Source organism: Triplophysa dalaica, chromosome 20 (assembly GCF_015846415.1).
Source record: "Triplophysa dalaica isolate WHDGS20190420 chromosome 20, ASM1584641v1, whole genome shotgun sequence".
NCBI classification, from domain to species: Eukaryota; Metazoa; Chordata; class Actinopteri; order Cypriniformes; family Nemacheilidae; genus Triplophysa; species Triplophysa dalaica.
In genome coordinates, this window is record NC_079561.1 from 4909572 (window position 1) to 4924198 (window position 14627).

General features: G+C 37.0%; 1 protein-coding gene across 3 annotated transcripts; it reads right to left on the reverse strand.

The window, feature by feature from the left end:
• Window positions 1–55: 55 nt before the first annotated feature.
• pfkfb1 (6-phosphofructo-2-kinase/fructose-2,6-biphosphatase 1) lies at window positions 56–13421 on the reverse strand. Of its 3 annotated transcripts, XM_056732825.1 has the most exons (15): window positions 6938–7194; window positions 6721–6850; window positions 5018–5143; window positions 4796–4892; window positions 4599–4665; window positions 4402–4476; window positions 4068–4124; window positions 3860–3981; window positions 3553–3760; window positions 3141–3287; window positions 2949–3053; window positions 2734–2863; window positions 2590–2652; window positions 2343–2407; window positions 56–339 (listed from the first exon to the last, which is right to left on the reverse strand). In XM_056732825.1, exons 3-15 carry the CDS (start codon window positions 5100–5102, stop codon window positions 280–282), a joined length of 1281 nt encoding a protein of 426 aa, XP_056588803.1. In that variant the 5' UTR covers window positions 5103–5143; window positions 6721–6850; window positions 6938–7194; the 3' UTR covers window positions 56–279. The 3 variants fall into 3 exon arrangements, with proteins under 3 accessions (XP_056588803.1, XP_056588802.1, XP_056588801.1); XM_056732824.1 differs by lacking the exons at window positions 6721–6850; window positions 6938–7194 and adding an exon at window positions 13272–13421; XM_056732823.1 differs by lacking the exon at window positions 6721–6850 and having other exon boundaries at window positions 6938–7195.
• Between the last annotated feature and the right edge of the window lie 1206 nt (window positions 13422–14627).

The window sequence follows — 14627 nt, forward strand, 5'->3', positions numbered from 1 at the left end:
AGTGATCAAAGTCATGTGACATAGGCTTACACTTGATTAATGGCCTAGAAATAAGTTAAGAATCTTAAATGTTTGTTTTTTAATTTGTTTTATTACATCAATGATTTAAAACCCTAAAAAAACACAATGTTTATAATGTTGACGAATGTGGATGGAGGATTCTTAAATCTTTTAAAATTTCACACCAACTGTTGACACATATTCTGGTACATGTCTTTGATTTGGCAAAAAAAAGTTCCTGCATTGAATGGCTTCACTGTCACAGTTCTTCCCTTCAGGTCAGAGATGATCAGGGACAGTCCGGAGTGCTTCTTCTGTATTTCTTGTTATATTCACATCCTAGAATCCAAACAGTAAACCCAGTACATTTACATCTATGCATTTGGCATACGCTTTTATCCAAAGTGACTAACATTGCATTATACTATACATTTGTTTCTAATTATCTGCAATCCCACGGATCGAACACCTGACCTTGGCGTTGTAAGAGCGTACACGTGGCTCAGTGGTCAGAGCATGATGCTAGCAACACCAAGGTCATAGGTTCGGTCCCAGGGGATTGCACATACTGTGAGGGATAATTTGTTGAGTCCCATGCTGATTTTGTAAGTTTGAATGCTTACAAAGTAATGAAGGGTGTATAATTTTTATGGTAGGTTTAATTTAAATAATAGAATCTGAATATTAATAAAAAAAATCAGGGGGAAAATGTATATAAAGTTTATACATTTATTTGCATTTCAGTAAGGAAAATAAGTATTTGACCAACCAGCAATAATTCTGGCTCCACAGATTGGGTATGTGCCTATATGGACCCCAGCTTAGTCCCGTCACTTTAAGAAAGTACTCCTAAATAAGCTTGTTATGTATATAAAAAATGCCTGCCAACAGAATCTGTATCTTCCATTTCAACCTCTCCACCACCATGGTCAAGACCAAATAGGTTTCAAAGGATGTCAGGGACAAGATTGTAGACCTGCACAAACCTTGAAAAGGCAACAGAAGCTTGGTGTAGAAGTAGACAACTGTTGGCACGATTATTTGGAAATAGAAGAAATACAAAATAACTATCAATTGCCCTTGGTCTGGAGATCCCTATAAGATTTTCCCAATGGGGTAAAGATGATCAATAGAAAGGTCAAAGATCCGCCCAGAACTACACGGAAGAAGTCTGTTAATGATTTCAAGACAGTTATGACCACAGTTAGCAAGCAAGCCATTGGTAACACTCTATGCTGCAATAGATTAAAATCCTGAAGCACCCATAAGGTCCTTCAGAAAAGGCTTTGGAGAAAGTGTTGGAGACCAAAACTGACTCCTTTTTTTGGAGGGAGAGAAAGGCTGACTATGACCCAAAGAACACCATCCCTTCAGATAAGCACAGTATTGGAAACAGTATTTTTTAGGGCGTTTTCTCTGCTACGGTTACAGGATGACTTCACCACATTGAGGGGCTGAGGGACGGGCCCATGTACTGTAAAATCTTGGAAGAGAACCTTCTCCCCTTAACTAGATCACTGAAGATGGGTCGTGGATGTGCCTTTAACATGACAAAGACCCAAAATATATAGCCAAGACAACCAAAGAGTGGCTAAAGGAGAAGCACATTAAATGTCCTAGCCAGTCTCTTGACCCTAGTCCTATAGAAAATCTGTGGAGGAGGCTAAAACTCCAATTTGCTGAGCGACTGCCAAGAAACCTTAAAGATTAACAGAGGAGAGGACTAAAATGTATCCTGACACGTGCAAACCTGTTGACCAACTATCAGAAATGTCTGACCTCTGTGCTTGCCAACAAGGGTTTCTCCACCAAGTACAAAGTTATGTTTCGCCCGGGGATCAAATACTTATTTCACTGACTGAAAAGCAAATCAATGTATAAACTTAATAATACCTTTTCCCCTGATTCTTTTTAAAATTTGTCTCTCAGTTAAAATAAACTTTCCATAAAAATGATAGACCCTTAATATTTTGGTAAGCAGGCAAACTTACAAAATCAGCAGGCGATCAAATAACTATTTCCCTCACTGTAGTCAAAAACAAATGTGTAATACAATGCAATGTAAGTCGCTTTGGATAAAAGTGTCTGCCAAATGCATAAATGTAAATATATAGGGCTTTTAGGGCTATAGGGCCTTTTTAAAATGTAGCACTCTTGCAAAGCAGCTTTACACTTGTTACAAAACTGTACATATACAGTCGTATAAACACAATTAAAAAACAGGAAATTAAATCTATAGAATGCATGGGATTATTGCAAGTATTTTAAAAAGATTTACACTGGTGTTGCTAACTGAAACAACTGGATTGTTAATTGAAAAAAACTGGAGGTTTCTGACTTACGGAAGGTTTATCTCTGTGTGTATTCACTGCTTTGACGTTCAAATAGAACGACTCCACTTTGCATCCTAAGACATAAATATGATGTACAAAGATGAGTATGCACTCCTTAACATCAACAATATATAAAATATATACAGTAATGCTCATCAATTTAACTCTATTTTTCTTCTACTTGTTTCTTCTTCTCAAAAATCATCTTTTAATAAGAAAAATACATAGTTACAGTGCAGTGTAGCTGTAGACTCACCATAAGCTAGTGGAATGAGTTTGAGAACAGTATGCAGAGGACACTTCAGATAGGGAAGATTATCTGTGAGGAGATCAGACGTATACTGTAAAGACAATAAACTGAGGAACTGAGTGTGTTTTACAGTCAGTAAGTGTTTCAAACCTGCGCTCTTGTCCAGAAAGTAGGCCAGAAGACAACGCATGACTGCCTGGTGGCAGATGACCAGAACATTCTCCTGTCTCTCAAGCTCCATTATGACGGGCTCCAGGCGGTGCACCAGGTCTTCATACGACTGCAAAATACACAATTTTGCAAATAAGCAACACTGATTAATGTGACGTTCAGGGTAGTTGTGGCAACATGTGATGTGGACTCACTTCACCCTTTGGATATCGGTAGCGGTATTTCTCCTTGTCTCTCATTGCAAACTCCTCTGGATAATTCTCTTGAATCTCCTCATAGGTCATCTCCTCACAAACGCCCTTGAATGATCCGCGAAAATCAATTAATCTATGATAAGCAGCGTTTTATTGCATGTAACATAAACACACGATACATGAAAAGCTTACAGCATCGATTTCATTGAGGGCCTTCCACTGCTCGTACGTAACGCCTAACGCCTCTGCTGTCTGTACGGTTCTTTTCATGTGGCTGGTCCACACCTTCAGGTCCTTGATGGCCTGACCCCTGATGAACTCTGACAAGGCTGTAGCGTACTAAAAGATAAAAATATAAAATCATTAAGACTCAAAGAAGATCTGTAAAAAAAATCCAGCGAAATCGCACAAAATCAAATCACACAATGAAAAATTTGATGATCTTGTTTTATAATAAAAATCCAAGATAATTCAGGACTATTCCAAACTTACTTTTTAAGAATCATTCAGTATAACGCAAATATAAATACACTTTTACCCTTGAGCTGTACGGATCCAGCTGTATATGCTATATGCTTCGAAGAGTAAATGCGTTCAAGATCACCTTTTGGCCCTGTGAAGAGAGGTCTGAATCTCCACCAATTTTTCCGAGTAGGTTGAGCTCACTCTCACCGTGCCGGCTCAGATAGATGGAACGAGGAGTGACGTGGATGTTCATGAGATAATACACTATGCGACTCTGTATGTGGTCCTGGACCCGGTTCACAAGGTACCTTGAACCCGCATTAAAGATCTTGATGTAGGAGATGTGTCTGTTAAAAATGGATGTCAAAGTAAAGAAAAAGAAACAGATGAGTGCATGTAACAAAACATAAAGGTTCTGCTGTAATGTTGCATGCAATTGAGTGTACTTGTCTTTTTCCTCGTCTAGGGACACATAGGACTTTTTGTAACAGTCAATACGCTTCAGAAAGTCCACCAGCGCTTCCTCTTTGTCATAATTTTCATAATCTGGGCTGCTTATCTTTACTTGCTGTTAAAACCCAACAAAAGGACAATTTGATTAAGTTGTTCTCAACAATAAAACAAAACCGTGACCGGACAGTTGTGTAGTCTTACCGTTATATTTGCCTCAATGATTTCTGGGTCATCACAGATGGATTCAATGAAAAACACCTGGACAAGACATTTGTTAAATGGTAAATGTGCTACAAGCGGTTTTATTTGGAACGCCAAATTTACGTCCTGAAAACCTGACAGGTGAAAGAGTAAAATATCGCCACCTTCTGTACAAATTCCACTTTACAGTACAATATGACTATTGACAACCATAAACAGCCAAGTGTAAGCTTCATGTAAAACACGAAACCATAAATAAAATGAAAGAGATGGAGTAATGCGTACATTTAGACACATTAAAGCTTTGGTCAATTTAGCAAAACTCTGCACCTGCCTTGTAGCCCTTCTCCTTGGCAAAACTGATGATGATTCCTCTTCTCTCTCTTGTAGTGTTGGTGGCATCAAATACCTTTAAAGAAACAAACCAACTTTAAAATTGAATACTAATCCAAAATGTATCGGGTGAGTGTAAAGTTGCTTTATTATATTTACATAACATATATAAAATAATGCATATTTTTCTTGACTCACTGCTACTTGTCCCTGGTGCTTACTGAAGTAAGTAGCAACGTCCTTAAGAGCATTTGAGGCACAGGCCCTGAACACATGACACACATACACAAATGCTGTTTATCTCTATATATTAGGTGAAAAAGGACTTTATCTTGACACATTAAAACTTCTAAATGTAAAGCAATGTCATTTTGCATGTGAACTTTAAGTCTTGCCTGCGGATTTTCATGGCCTCTTCATTGTCTGGACAGAAAAATTCATAGTTTCTGTATGTCTGAACGGCCTCTCTTCGATACTGACCCACATTAAAGACTAAATAAAAACATGCATCATATGAGACGAACATACACATTTTTCAGGTCTCACACTTACAGTGCTTATATAAGCACTGTATATTAATACTGCATGTCCCCAAGCAATTCGAACAATGCAATTACCTTGAGTTGTGACACCAATCCAGTTGAGGTACCGGGTTAACTTTTTAGAGATGTAGGTCTTTCCCCTGGCTGGCAGTCCAACCATCACAATCACTGTAGGGCAGTTTGTGAACTGGGGTCTTGAGGCTGTTGATCAGATGACGTTTAATATCAATTTTGAGTACAGGTTTGATCATTTCAGAGTTGGAGATGTGCTTTACTAAAAACATGTGAATATAAAATATCAAAGCACTCGTTCTCGGAGACCCCTTCGTCTAGGAGAAATAAGAAAAGAAAATGAGAAGAGCACAGCCATCTTTGCCAAAGGAACATACAATAACAGGAGAGCTGTATAAATGATTCAGATATAGAGGATGTAATTATTTTTTTCGGCATTTTAATTACTTCAAAACCACAAATGAGGGCATGGGCCAATTATCCCGATAACACAAACTGGATGTGCTGAAAGCGGTGTTGCCAGATTGGGCAGTTTCTGCCCTATTTGGCTACTTTTGAACGGAGAAAAATGCAATGGGTGGGTGAAATTAGGGAAGCTTACGAAATTAAAAACCCACCCGAGCAGATTGACTTTTCTTTGCTTTTGATTAGTCAAGTTATTTAAAAACGTTTGAAAAGAATGTGTAGTGCAGTCATAAATACATCATTACTTAACACAACCCTTATTGGATCAGTTTAACCAATCATGTCTGGGATAGGGAGACCTCACCTGTCAATCAATCTACAGTTGAGATCATGTGATGGCTCGTGAGTGATGGGGTTTTGGCGCGATAAAGGACCAGATTTTTTATATTGAAACGAACGCAAAATGGCCCTAATACGACTCGAAGACATTGTAAATATGACTATAACTGAATTCACAGCAGTTGAATGATTTAATACAAATCTAACTGAATATGAGTTTCAACAAACGTTACTTCTGTTCATCATGGTCGTCCTTGACAGCTGCTGGACTTGCTAAATTTTGCATTATATGTTCTGCAATATATACTTTACGAAAGACGTACTGTAGTTCTGTCAGATGTTAAGGCAACTCTCAAAGGTTAGCGCATTGAGAGGTTAACTCTCTTTAATGCCACATTTGTTCCGTTAGTCCTGTTTTCCTGGTTTAATTATTTTTTCATCTTGTCATAGTTCGTTTTAAGGAAATAAAAGGGTCATTATCATCGTTGAATGACATTGCAATACATTTCTATCACATTATTTTGGCAGTTAAAATCCGGGCTTGTTTTTCTTGGAATGGGCGGGTTTTATCGAGTCTTTGGGCTGATAATCGTCCAACCAAACTGGCAACAAGGCTGCAACTCTCAGAGGCGACATTATGACATTATCCCCTTCTACACCTCCGTCTCTCTCTGTGGGTCTCTGGAACTGTCAGTCATCTGTGAACAAGACTGACTTCATCCATGCTTTTGCTAGCCAGTCTGACATTAATAGGTCTGAACGAGACATGGATTCGTCCTGAAGACTCAGCCACACCCGCTGCTCTCTCCACAAACAACTCTCACTCTCCCCGACAAACTGGAAGAGGAGGAGGCACATGTTTGCTATCAACAATAGTTGGAAATATTCCACACTGTCTTCTCTATGCAGCAACGATTCATTTGACGCAGTTAATATCACACGCTGCTCAGTGTTGTTGTAGTTTTACGCCCCAAAGGTCCTTCAACTTCATAGAAGAGTTAGATGTGCTGCTCTCATCATACCTAGAGAAACCCTTTTGATATAAGCGTCCACTAAATGACTTAAACACAGATGTAGAATGCAGGGGGTCAAAGTTCACAAAGCCAGGTTGATCATCTACAAGACATTACTGCTTTCCTTACACACAAACAACTGCAGAGAAGAAAAACAAAGCAGTAAATAAAAAGAGAGAAAGAAGATAAGGAAATGGCAGGTGATCAAAAGTGTTCCTTCACTCACACCCTCTTCTTTGGTTTAGGGAAGTCTTCATCCAAGGCACCCAGATCTTGTGCACGGGTGTCTGTGTCAGCTCCTGTTCTGAGGACATCTCGTTGATCTGTGTGTTTACAAACTATGAGCACATGGTTGAGTTCCCATAAATTGCGTTCGACCTCATTTGTTATCGACCTCACGCAGCGCCGTGCAGAACGAGATTAGCTGCTGCGCAGACGAGGGAGGAGTTGAAAAACGAACCGCCAAGTCGGACACCTGCTGCTTTCCGTAGTGACGTTAGCGCCGTGTTTACTTTTCAAACGCGAATGGATGAGATAGTGGATTTGTCCGATAAACAAACATTTTAAATAATAAGTAGAAACCATGAACACTTCATATTGCGTATGTGATGTGCTGCTTAACACTGTGTGACTACATGTCATGGTAAAAATAAGCATCGAATTACCAACGGAGTTGAATCAGTTTTCGTTTCATTTTCATTTATTAGACGACACAAAATAACATATTATGATAAAACGAACACAGTTTAAGCTGTTTTATAAACACGAATTAATAAGTATTAGTCGAACTGACGGTGTTAGAATAAACCCGAAACGCACGTGATTGTAGTCATGCGGTGTATCCAATCATGAAACGCTGTGACGTCATCACAGCCTGAGATCGCGGCCCTTTTAAAGGTCTCATGAACTGGCCTTGTTTATTGTTTTACGTTTGTGAATAATGGAGGCTGTTTTGAAGTGCTTTGGTATAATTTCGGGTGCTGGGTGATATCTATAAGTTACCGGGAGTCTTGTTTGTTTATTTATGATGGAAACTCTCGTAACATTTGAGGTTCGGGATCACCGGTCTCAAGTGCAGACAGGTGCGGTCATATATCATTAAACACCTTACAACTATAGGCTATGCAAACTGTACGCAAAGCCTTGCCATCACATCCGGGAAATAAGTCATTCAATTTGAGTAAAATCATCCCGTGCGAATGCGTCACTTGAAATACTGACGTGGGGAGGTCATTTATAAATCACAGGAGGTCAACAGATAATACTGATGTCCTGCGATAACTGTGAATGGTGCTTATGTGTAACCTAACATTATGTCTCGAAGCAAATTCAGTGAAGAAGAACCAACTACAAAAACTGCTATCCAATCAAAGCAGAAGTTTACTTATAAAGTCTTCAATGCGGAATGTCTATTATGGCTCAAAACCAGTGTAGAAAATGGCCTATTACTTGATGATTTTGATTTTCTTTAATGTGAAAATCACGCAGACATTATAACTAGACCTCATACAAACAATAAAAAAAGGCCAGTTCATGGGACCTTTAAAATGTGAACTCTGAATTGATTTACACCGAGATGTGAAACTTTGAGTTCTGGTTTCAGAACAGCTGGGGTGTATTCCAGAAAGCTGGATATGTGACATGCCAGGGTAAATATAAAGGTTAGTTAGCTGATAAACCCAACTTTCGGTTCCAAAAACTACCCAGGTACATACCCAGGTAACTTTCTGGGTATGTAAGTAACCATAGCAACTCACTCTCTGAAGATAATTTGCTCCGGAGCAGATTATGTTCCAGGTTTAGTTCATTTTAAGGAAACATTACTAAACTTCAGAGGTTGTCTGAGCGTTTTGATGAGCGTCAAGTGGGCGTGAAAGCACCGATTACGTATAATATATTATAATTTTACATTAATATTACAACTGCATTTCCAATCTCACCCATCGGAATTCAGCATTCACAATTTTTTTATTTTTAACTTTATTATTTAACCTTTTAAAATGAAATAATCTTTAAATGAAATAATGTAAACTGTTTACTGTTATTACTTTATGTATTTGTGTTAAAAACTGTATATACTTTGAATTAGATTTAATAAAACATCTCCAAATATCACTGGATAAATATACACACCTCACAGTTGTAGGATGTTTATAGAATTTTAACTACATAGCGATTGCATATCATTACTCTTGTCCACTTATTAGACAATATTTGATACACTGGGTCAAAGTTATTTGTGGCCTAATGGTAAGCGAGCCAAATTAAAAACTCAAAGGTTGCAAGTTCGATTCACAGGCTTGCAGGTTTCCAAGGCTTCATTGAGTTACCATGGCATATTGTTCACATATTTAAATTCTTATTATAATTTTAAATCCATTTACATAAAAAATACATAAAAAAACTTAATGTTGTTCATAGTGACTGTATTCCTTTAAAATGTCATTTTCACCCTCAGCCTCCTCCTACAGTATTGAATAATTCTCTGTTTCCACCTCTTTCAACATTTGAAAAGCCATGGCCTTTTAGCAAACAAAGTCAAAAGAATAAAAATGTAAAAAATGTCAAAAAATACAAACACTAAATGTGTTTGTATTTGAAAGGGATATACTGTATATATGCTACATGACATATTCGACATGTGACTGGACCTAACATTTAAAATGTTTGACCAATGTAGTAGTTTCTAGAATTAAAATAGTCTCCATTAATATTAGTACATCAGCAACTTTTGCAAATAAAGCTGATACAATGCAAAGTCCGTTTTCAGAAAACCAAATAAACTTTTATTTTTTAAGAAACATACAAAAAAAGGTTTAATACTGCCTTTAAAATTAGCAATGTTATCAAGTATACATACGTAACACAATTTTGGCAAAATACCATGGTAGACACGTTAAAGTAAGTTAAAAACATCTCAACAAATCTACAGTTTATGTAACAAAGATAGCCATGATGAGTAAATATTTATAATATTATAGTATGAAAAAGTTAATATATTTAAAATATATATATATATATATATATATATATATATATATTTAAATAAATAATTAATTCATACCTTTTATAGTTTAATAAACACATAACTTAAACAATAAAATTTTATGAATTTTAATCCCGCAATTTATATACTGATGCAAATTTAAGTCTTCTGTGAAAAACATCTGATTTATTATGATGTTTTACAGTAAAAACGTTAAGCTTCCCGGCTGTTTCCATGGTGACTCGTGAAATCTGTAATCCTCACAACGTCTTCATGTTGTTTCTGTAAACACGCATTAACTCTAGGTATCTTTTAATCTTTATGATTAAACTTACTCTTCAAACGTGTTCTGGAACTGACATACCCAGAGCAAGCAAGGTTTGGGGTTAATCAACTCAGAGTTCTGGGTTTAGCTGACAGTAAATCAACCCTGCTTTCTGGAATACTCCATTGCTCCCGATCAGGCTAGTTTCACAACGTTACTATGGTTACTGACTCTGAGTATGAGTAACCTCTCTTTAAGAAATGGGCTTGAGTTATCCTGCTTTCTCGGGTTTGACACGCCTCTCATACATTCTGAAACGGAAAACCCAGAGTTTCCCACATTTCAGAGTTAATATACTCAGTTTTGCTCTCAATATACTCAATATACTCAATATACTCAATATACTTCACTATTGTTGTCGCACTAAACACTGCGAGCCAAGACGAACAAACTTTCTGGTGAAATGGACATCGTCATCTTTGATAACAGGTACGTTGGACCTTCACGCTGCACTGCACAGACATTAATGACCTTAAAGTACCGCGAGAGCCATTTGAAAGTATACGGCGTAGGCTATAACACCTCATAAGGACTGAACACAGCTATTACATTCGATCACAACTTTGGTTGCAGTCAGACAAGGTTGACAAGTCTTGTAACAACCTGAAAAAATTTACCTCAATAAGCTTGCCTCACCCAGATAAAATAGCTATCTTTGTATTTTTAGGTATGGACCCTAATAAACTGGTGGTGATTCTGGTGCCATGGGGATATAAATCTATAAACTGCAAAATATTTGACCTATTTCAGCTCAAAAGTCAAATAGGCTTTACAAGTAATTTGAATTTAAATTATATTAAACTGAAATCAAGTTCTTTCGCAAAACTTCTCAGATTAAGTTGCAATATTCAAAACTTCAAAAGCCAATAAAAATAAACAATTTAAGGCAAATTGTCAAGTACAGTATTTTTTTTACAGTGTAAAAGTAAGTTATGTGACTAGCTTTAAGCCAGTTAAGCCCAAAGATGTATCTCACAGAACGTGAACACAATGTCATGTCATGGTATTCTTGGTCTTGCGGCGGAGTCATGACATAGCCTTAGGTTTTATGTGGAGAGAGAGATTTTTGACCTTTCGGCCTTCTATATTCTCTCTCCGGTCCTCGTCTCTGTTTCCGCCATCTCGTTTCCTTGTTATCTTTTCTTGAGTGTTTCATCACCTACACCTGTCCCCTTGTTAATTATCCTTGGTCTGTCCCCCTATATAATATCCTCGTGACTATTGTCCTGTGCTCTTTCCTTGTTTTTTGTTGCTTAAAGTATCTTGTCTTTCGTTTTATGCCCCCTCGTGGGAAGTCTTTGATTTTGTACTCTGCCTTAGTTCAGTTTTCCCCCATCGTTGGTTTTTGTTTTGTTCTTATTTTATTATTAAAATCTGTCTTGTGTTTCCACCTTCATCGTCTGCCTGCATCTGGGTTCTTTCCCCACCCCATTCCGTGACACACACACCTTTAAAAATTGTGTACCAAGTAATACAACACTGTTATCTTCATTTGAAAGACCAAGGTCTATACGTGTGTATATCATGATAAGGTCTTCAAAGTGCTTCATGCGGATGTTTTTTTAAGCTTTTCAGGATGTGACAAAAAACAAGATTAACAAAATATTAGAGACAATGATCATATCTCCTGTTTCTGCTGGACGTACAGATTCTGCTACAAAGGGAAGTAGTAAATGTGATGATGAAAATGAACAGGCTTACTGAAACAGCAAAAAAACTAGTTCACACTGTGGACATTGCAATGCATATCATTCAAATCTGGGAAATAATTTCAACACGATATTAATCTGTGGAAGACAGACACGTATATAGATGCTGGTTTACAGTCTAGCTACAAATTGTAAATGGTTTGTTAAGAATTGTATACACAGATGCGGAAAAAATTGAGAGACCATTCCAAAATTATTTTCAGTTTTTACAAATTTAATATGAATGATCATTTTTGTTTCATTCTGTGAACTGCTGACAGTATTTCTTACAAATTTTAAAATAGTTTTGATTTGATTTCTGGTTGTTGCAGAAAATGTTAACTGGAGAACCAGGTCAAAATAACAGAAAAGATGCTTTGGATATTTGCATATCGCAAAGAAAACAAGTTCATATTCACTTTTACAACAGTGATATTTGTACATGTGTTTAGAAAAAGATACAAGATGAGAATGTATATGCAGCATGTGAAACAGATTAAGTTGTCAAAAGGTCTAAGTAAGGTTAGAAATTTGATACATGTACTGTTTAAGGTACTCCGGGAACTTGGTTGAGAAATACTGTACTTTTTAAAATATCTTCCCATGGAAATGATGTGGGGGTCAGTCTTGTGAAACAGGAGATCAGTGTTGAGCAAGCCTATATGAAGCCAGTTGTTGAAATGGCCGGGACTCTATTCGGGTATTATCTAGAATTTCATATACATAAGCATAGTTGTTGGAGGTTATTCCTGTATGTTACGTGGCTAAATGATGGAAGTCCATTACATTTACATTTGATAGGCCTACAGCAGAAAAACATTCAGGCTCAAATAATAACCATTCGGAAGGGGAGATAAACAGAAGAATACAATGAGAATGAAAAGGGGAAATAAACTATACATGATAAGGCAGTGGTAACTTTAAAAAAACGTCACCCATATAAATAAATTGTTTGACATTTGCCTTCAAACATCAAGATGATTCTTAAACACAGTGCGGTTGCCAGATTCTCACTGTCTCTCGTGTGACTGTTTACATGCATCGTGTTTGGCTTTAGCCAGGCTGTCCATCTGTTTTGTTGTCATGTTGTCCAAAACAGCTTTCCTTAAACCCAGGACCGGTATGAGGGCTAAAAGACAAAAAGATCTGCTGTTTTGCTTTTAGCTGCTCATGCTGCTAAATGTTATGTATGTTTATTTGTGTTGGAAATGCAATAGGACTCTTGCCTCTTATAGCTTTAAGTTATTCTAGTTATGTCTCAAGCTTGCAGTGTGCAATTATTCAACATTTACCTACATCGCAACACTGATATGTGACACTTTTGCCCCTCTGTGACATCTTTACTAGATGTCATACGTAACATCTATGTCCACACGTGCAACACGAGAAAGAAATAAACAAGTGACCGCGTACGGTATTATGTAGCAGGTCATGATTCAATCATAGATTTTCTATATACACATCTTTGCCGTTTCTTAATCTTTGCACTCATCTGCTGCCAGCTCACTTACTATTAAATATTTCCCTGACAGACAGTTTAGTCATTGTAATCTGTACTCGCCTGCACTGTCGCAACGGGTTCGCCGGCGAAAGTCCTTTGGTAGTGCATCCATCATTCAAGAAGACGAGCAGAAAAGCGTAACTGTTATTCCCAGAGTGTTATGGACGCCGTGGTATAGTGCACATGTGTTTCAGATGGTCATTTTAATGTAACTGAACCTGAGGAGCTGGTGTTTTGCTCCCAATCCCCCCTGCCTGATGACACACAGACATATGATCTGTGCAGCCTGGCCTTGTCCTTTAATGTCTGCCAGAACATGGGTTCACTAGCTCGACCAGCACGGATCTCAGAGGTTACGAAATGTTGCTGGGTTTTAACCTTTGGTCTCGTTGTCAGCCAACTACTGCACCCCATCATTTAGTTTACCGTTTCACAAATACATAACACTACAGATGGCTCAAATTTAAGAAGCTATTATTAGGAGTTTGTATAAAAAGAAAAGTAATAAGTCTGTGTGTGTCGTATAATCAAATTACTACTGTTGGAATTTATGCAACGTTATCAAACCGTAATCCATTAGATAGACTTCTTTTTGTATGTATTGTGTCATTTCTCAGAGACTGATTGTATAATTTGAAGGGTGCCAACTTAAAATAAAGTTTATGAATACAAATAATTTGTATTTTGACATATACATACAGTAGCTACTAATTAAGAACAAGAACTAAGAATTGTATTCGTTTGTCTTGATGTGCCGCTTAATTTAAGCATAAATGAGTTTGTATTTCTACGATACAAACAGTTAAAATAAATTCATGTGCACTTGATGTCTTAATTTTGAGTGCTACTTAATTTTTAAGTTCCTGCATACTGTGGTATGACAAACAGTTTTTTAATGCAAACATGCGCTGTCAATTATTATTAATCGCATCCAGAGTAAAAGTTTGTCTTTACATAAAATATAGTATGTCTGTGTACTGTGCATATTAATTTTTAATTTATAAATACAAACACGTACACACAAGTGTATACATATTTAGGAAATATTTTGATGTATTTTTTTTTATATTTACAAATAGTTATTTTTATATGTTTACATATAGGCATGTCTGTATATGTGTTAATAAATACAAAATTAATATGCACAGTACACAGACATATACTATGTAGACACTTTTTTTGACAGCCCTACTTGAACCATGTAGGCTACAGCGTGAAAGTTAACATCCATGCTTGCAGAAGGGTGTGATAGGTGTTATAAAGCCTTGCCATATAACCACAAAATAATTGAAAACAAAGTTGAGAATCAGCAATTTAGCTCACTTGTCGCTTACATGTCACATAGAAGACTTGATAGAAAATGTGACCCTGCCTCTGAAATCCAGCCTAAAATCTGAAAATTAATGAGAAAATTAG

Coding starts and splice junctions, on each gene's coding strand:
- pfkfb1 (XM_056732823.1), bottom strand. CDS start 7,025: ATGTCCTCAGAACAGGAGCTGACACAGACACCCGTGCACAAGATCTGG. Junction 5,144..6,937: donor CCTAAACCAAAGAAGAGGGT/GTGAGTGAAGGA, acceptor TCTGATCAACAG/CCTCAAGACCCCAGTTCACA. Junction 340..2,342: donor CACACAGAGATAAACCTTCC/GTAAGTCAGAAA, acceptor TTTGGATTCTAG/GATGTGAATATAACAAGAAA.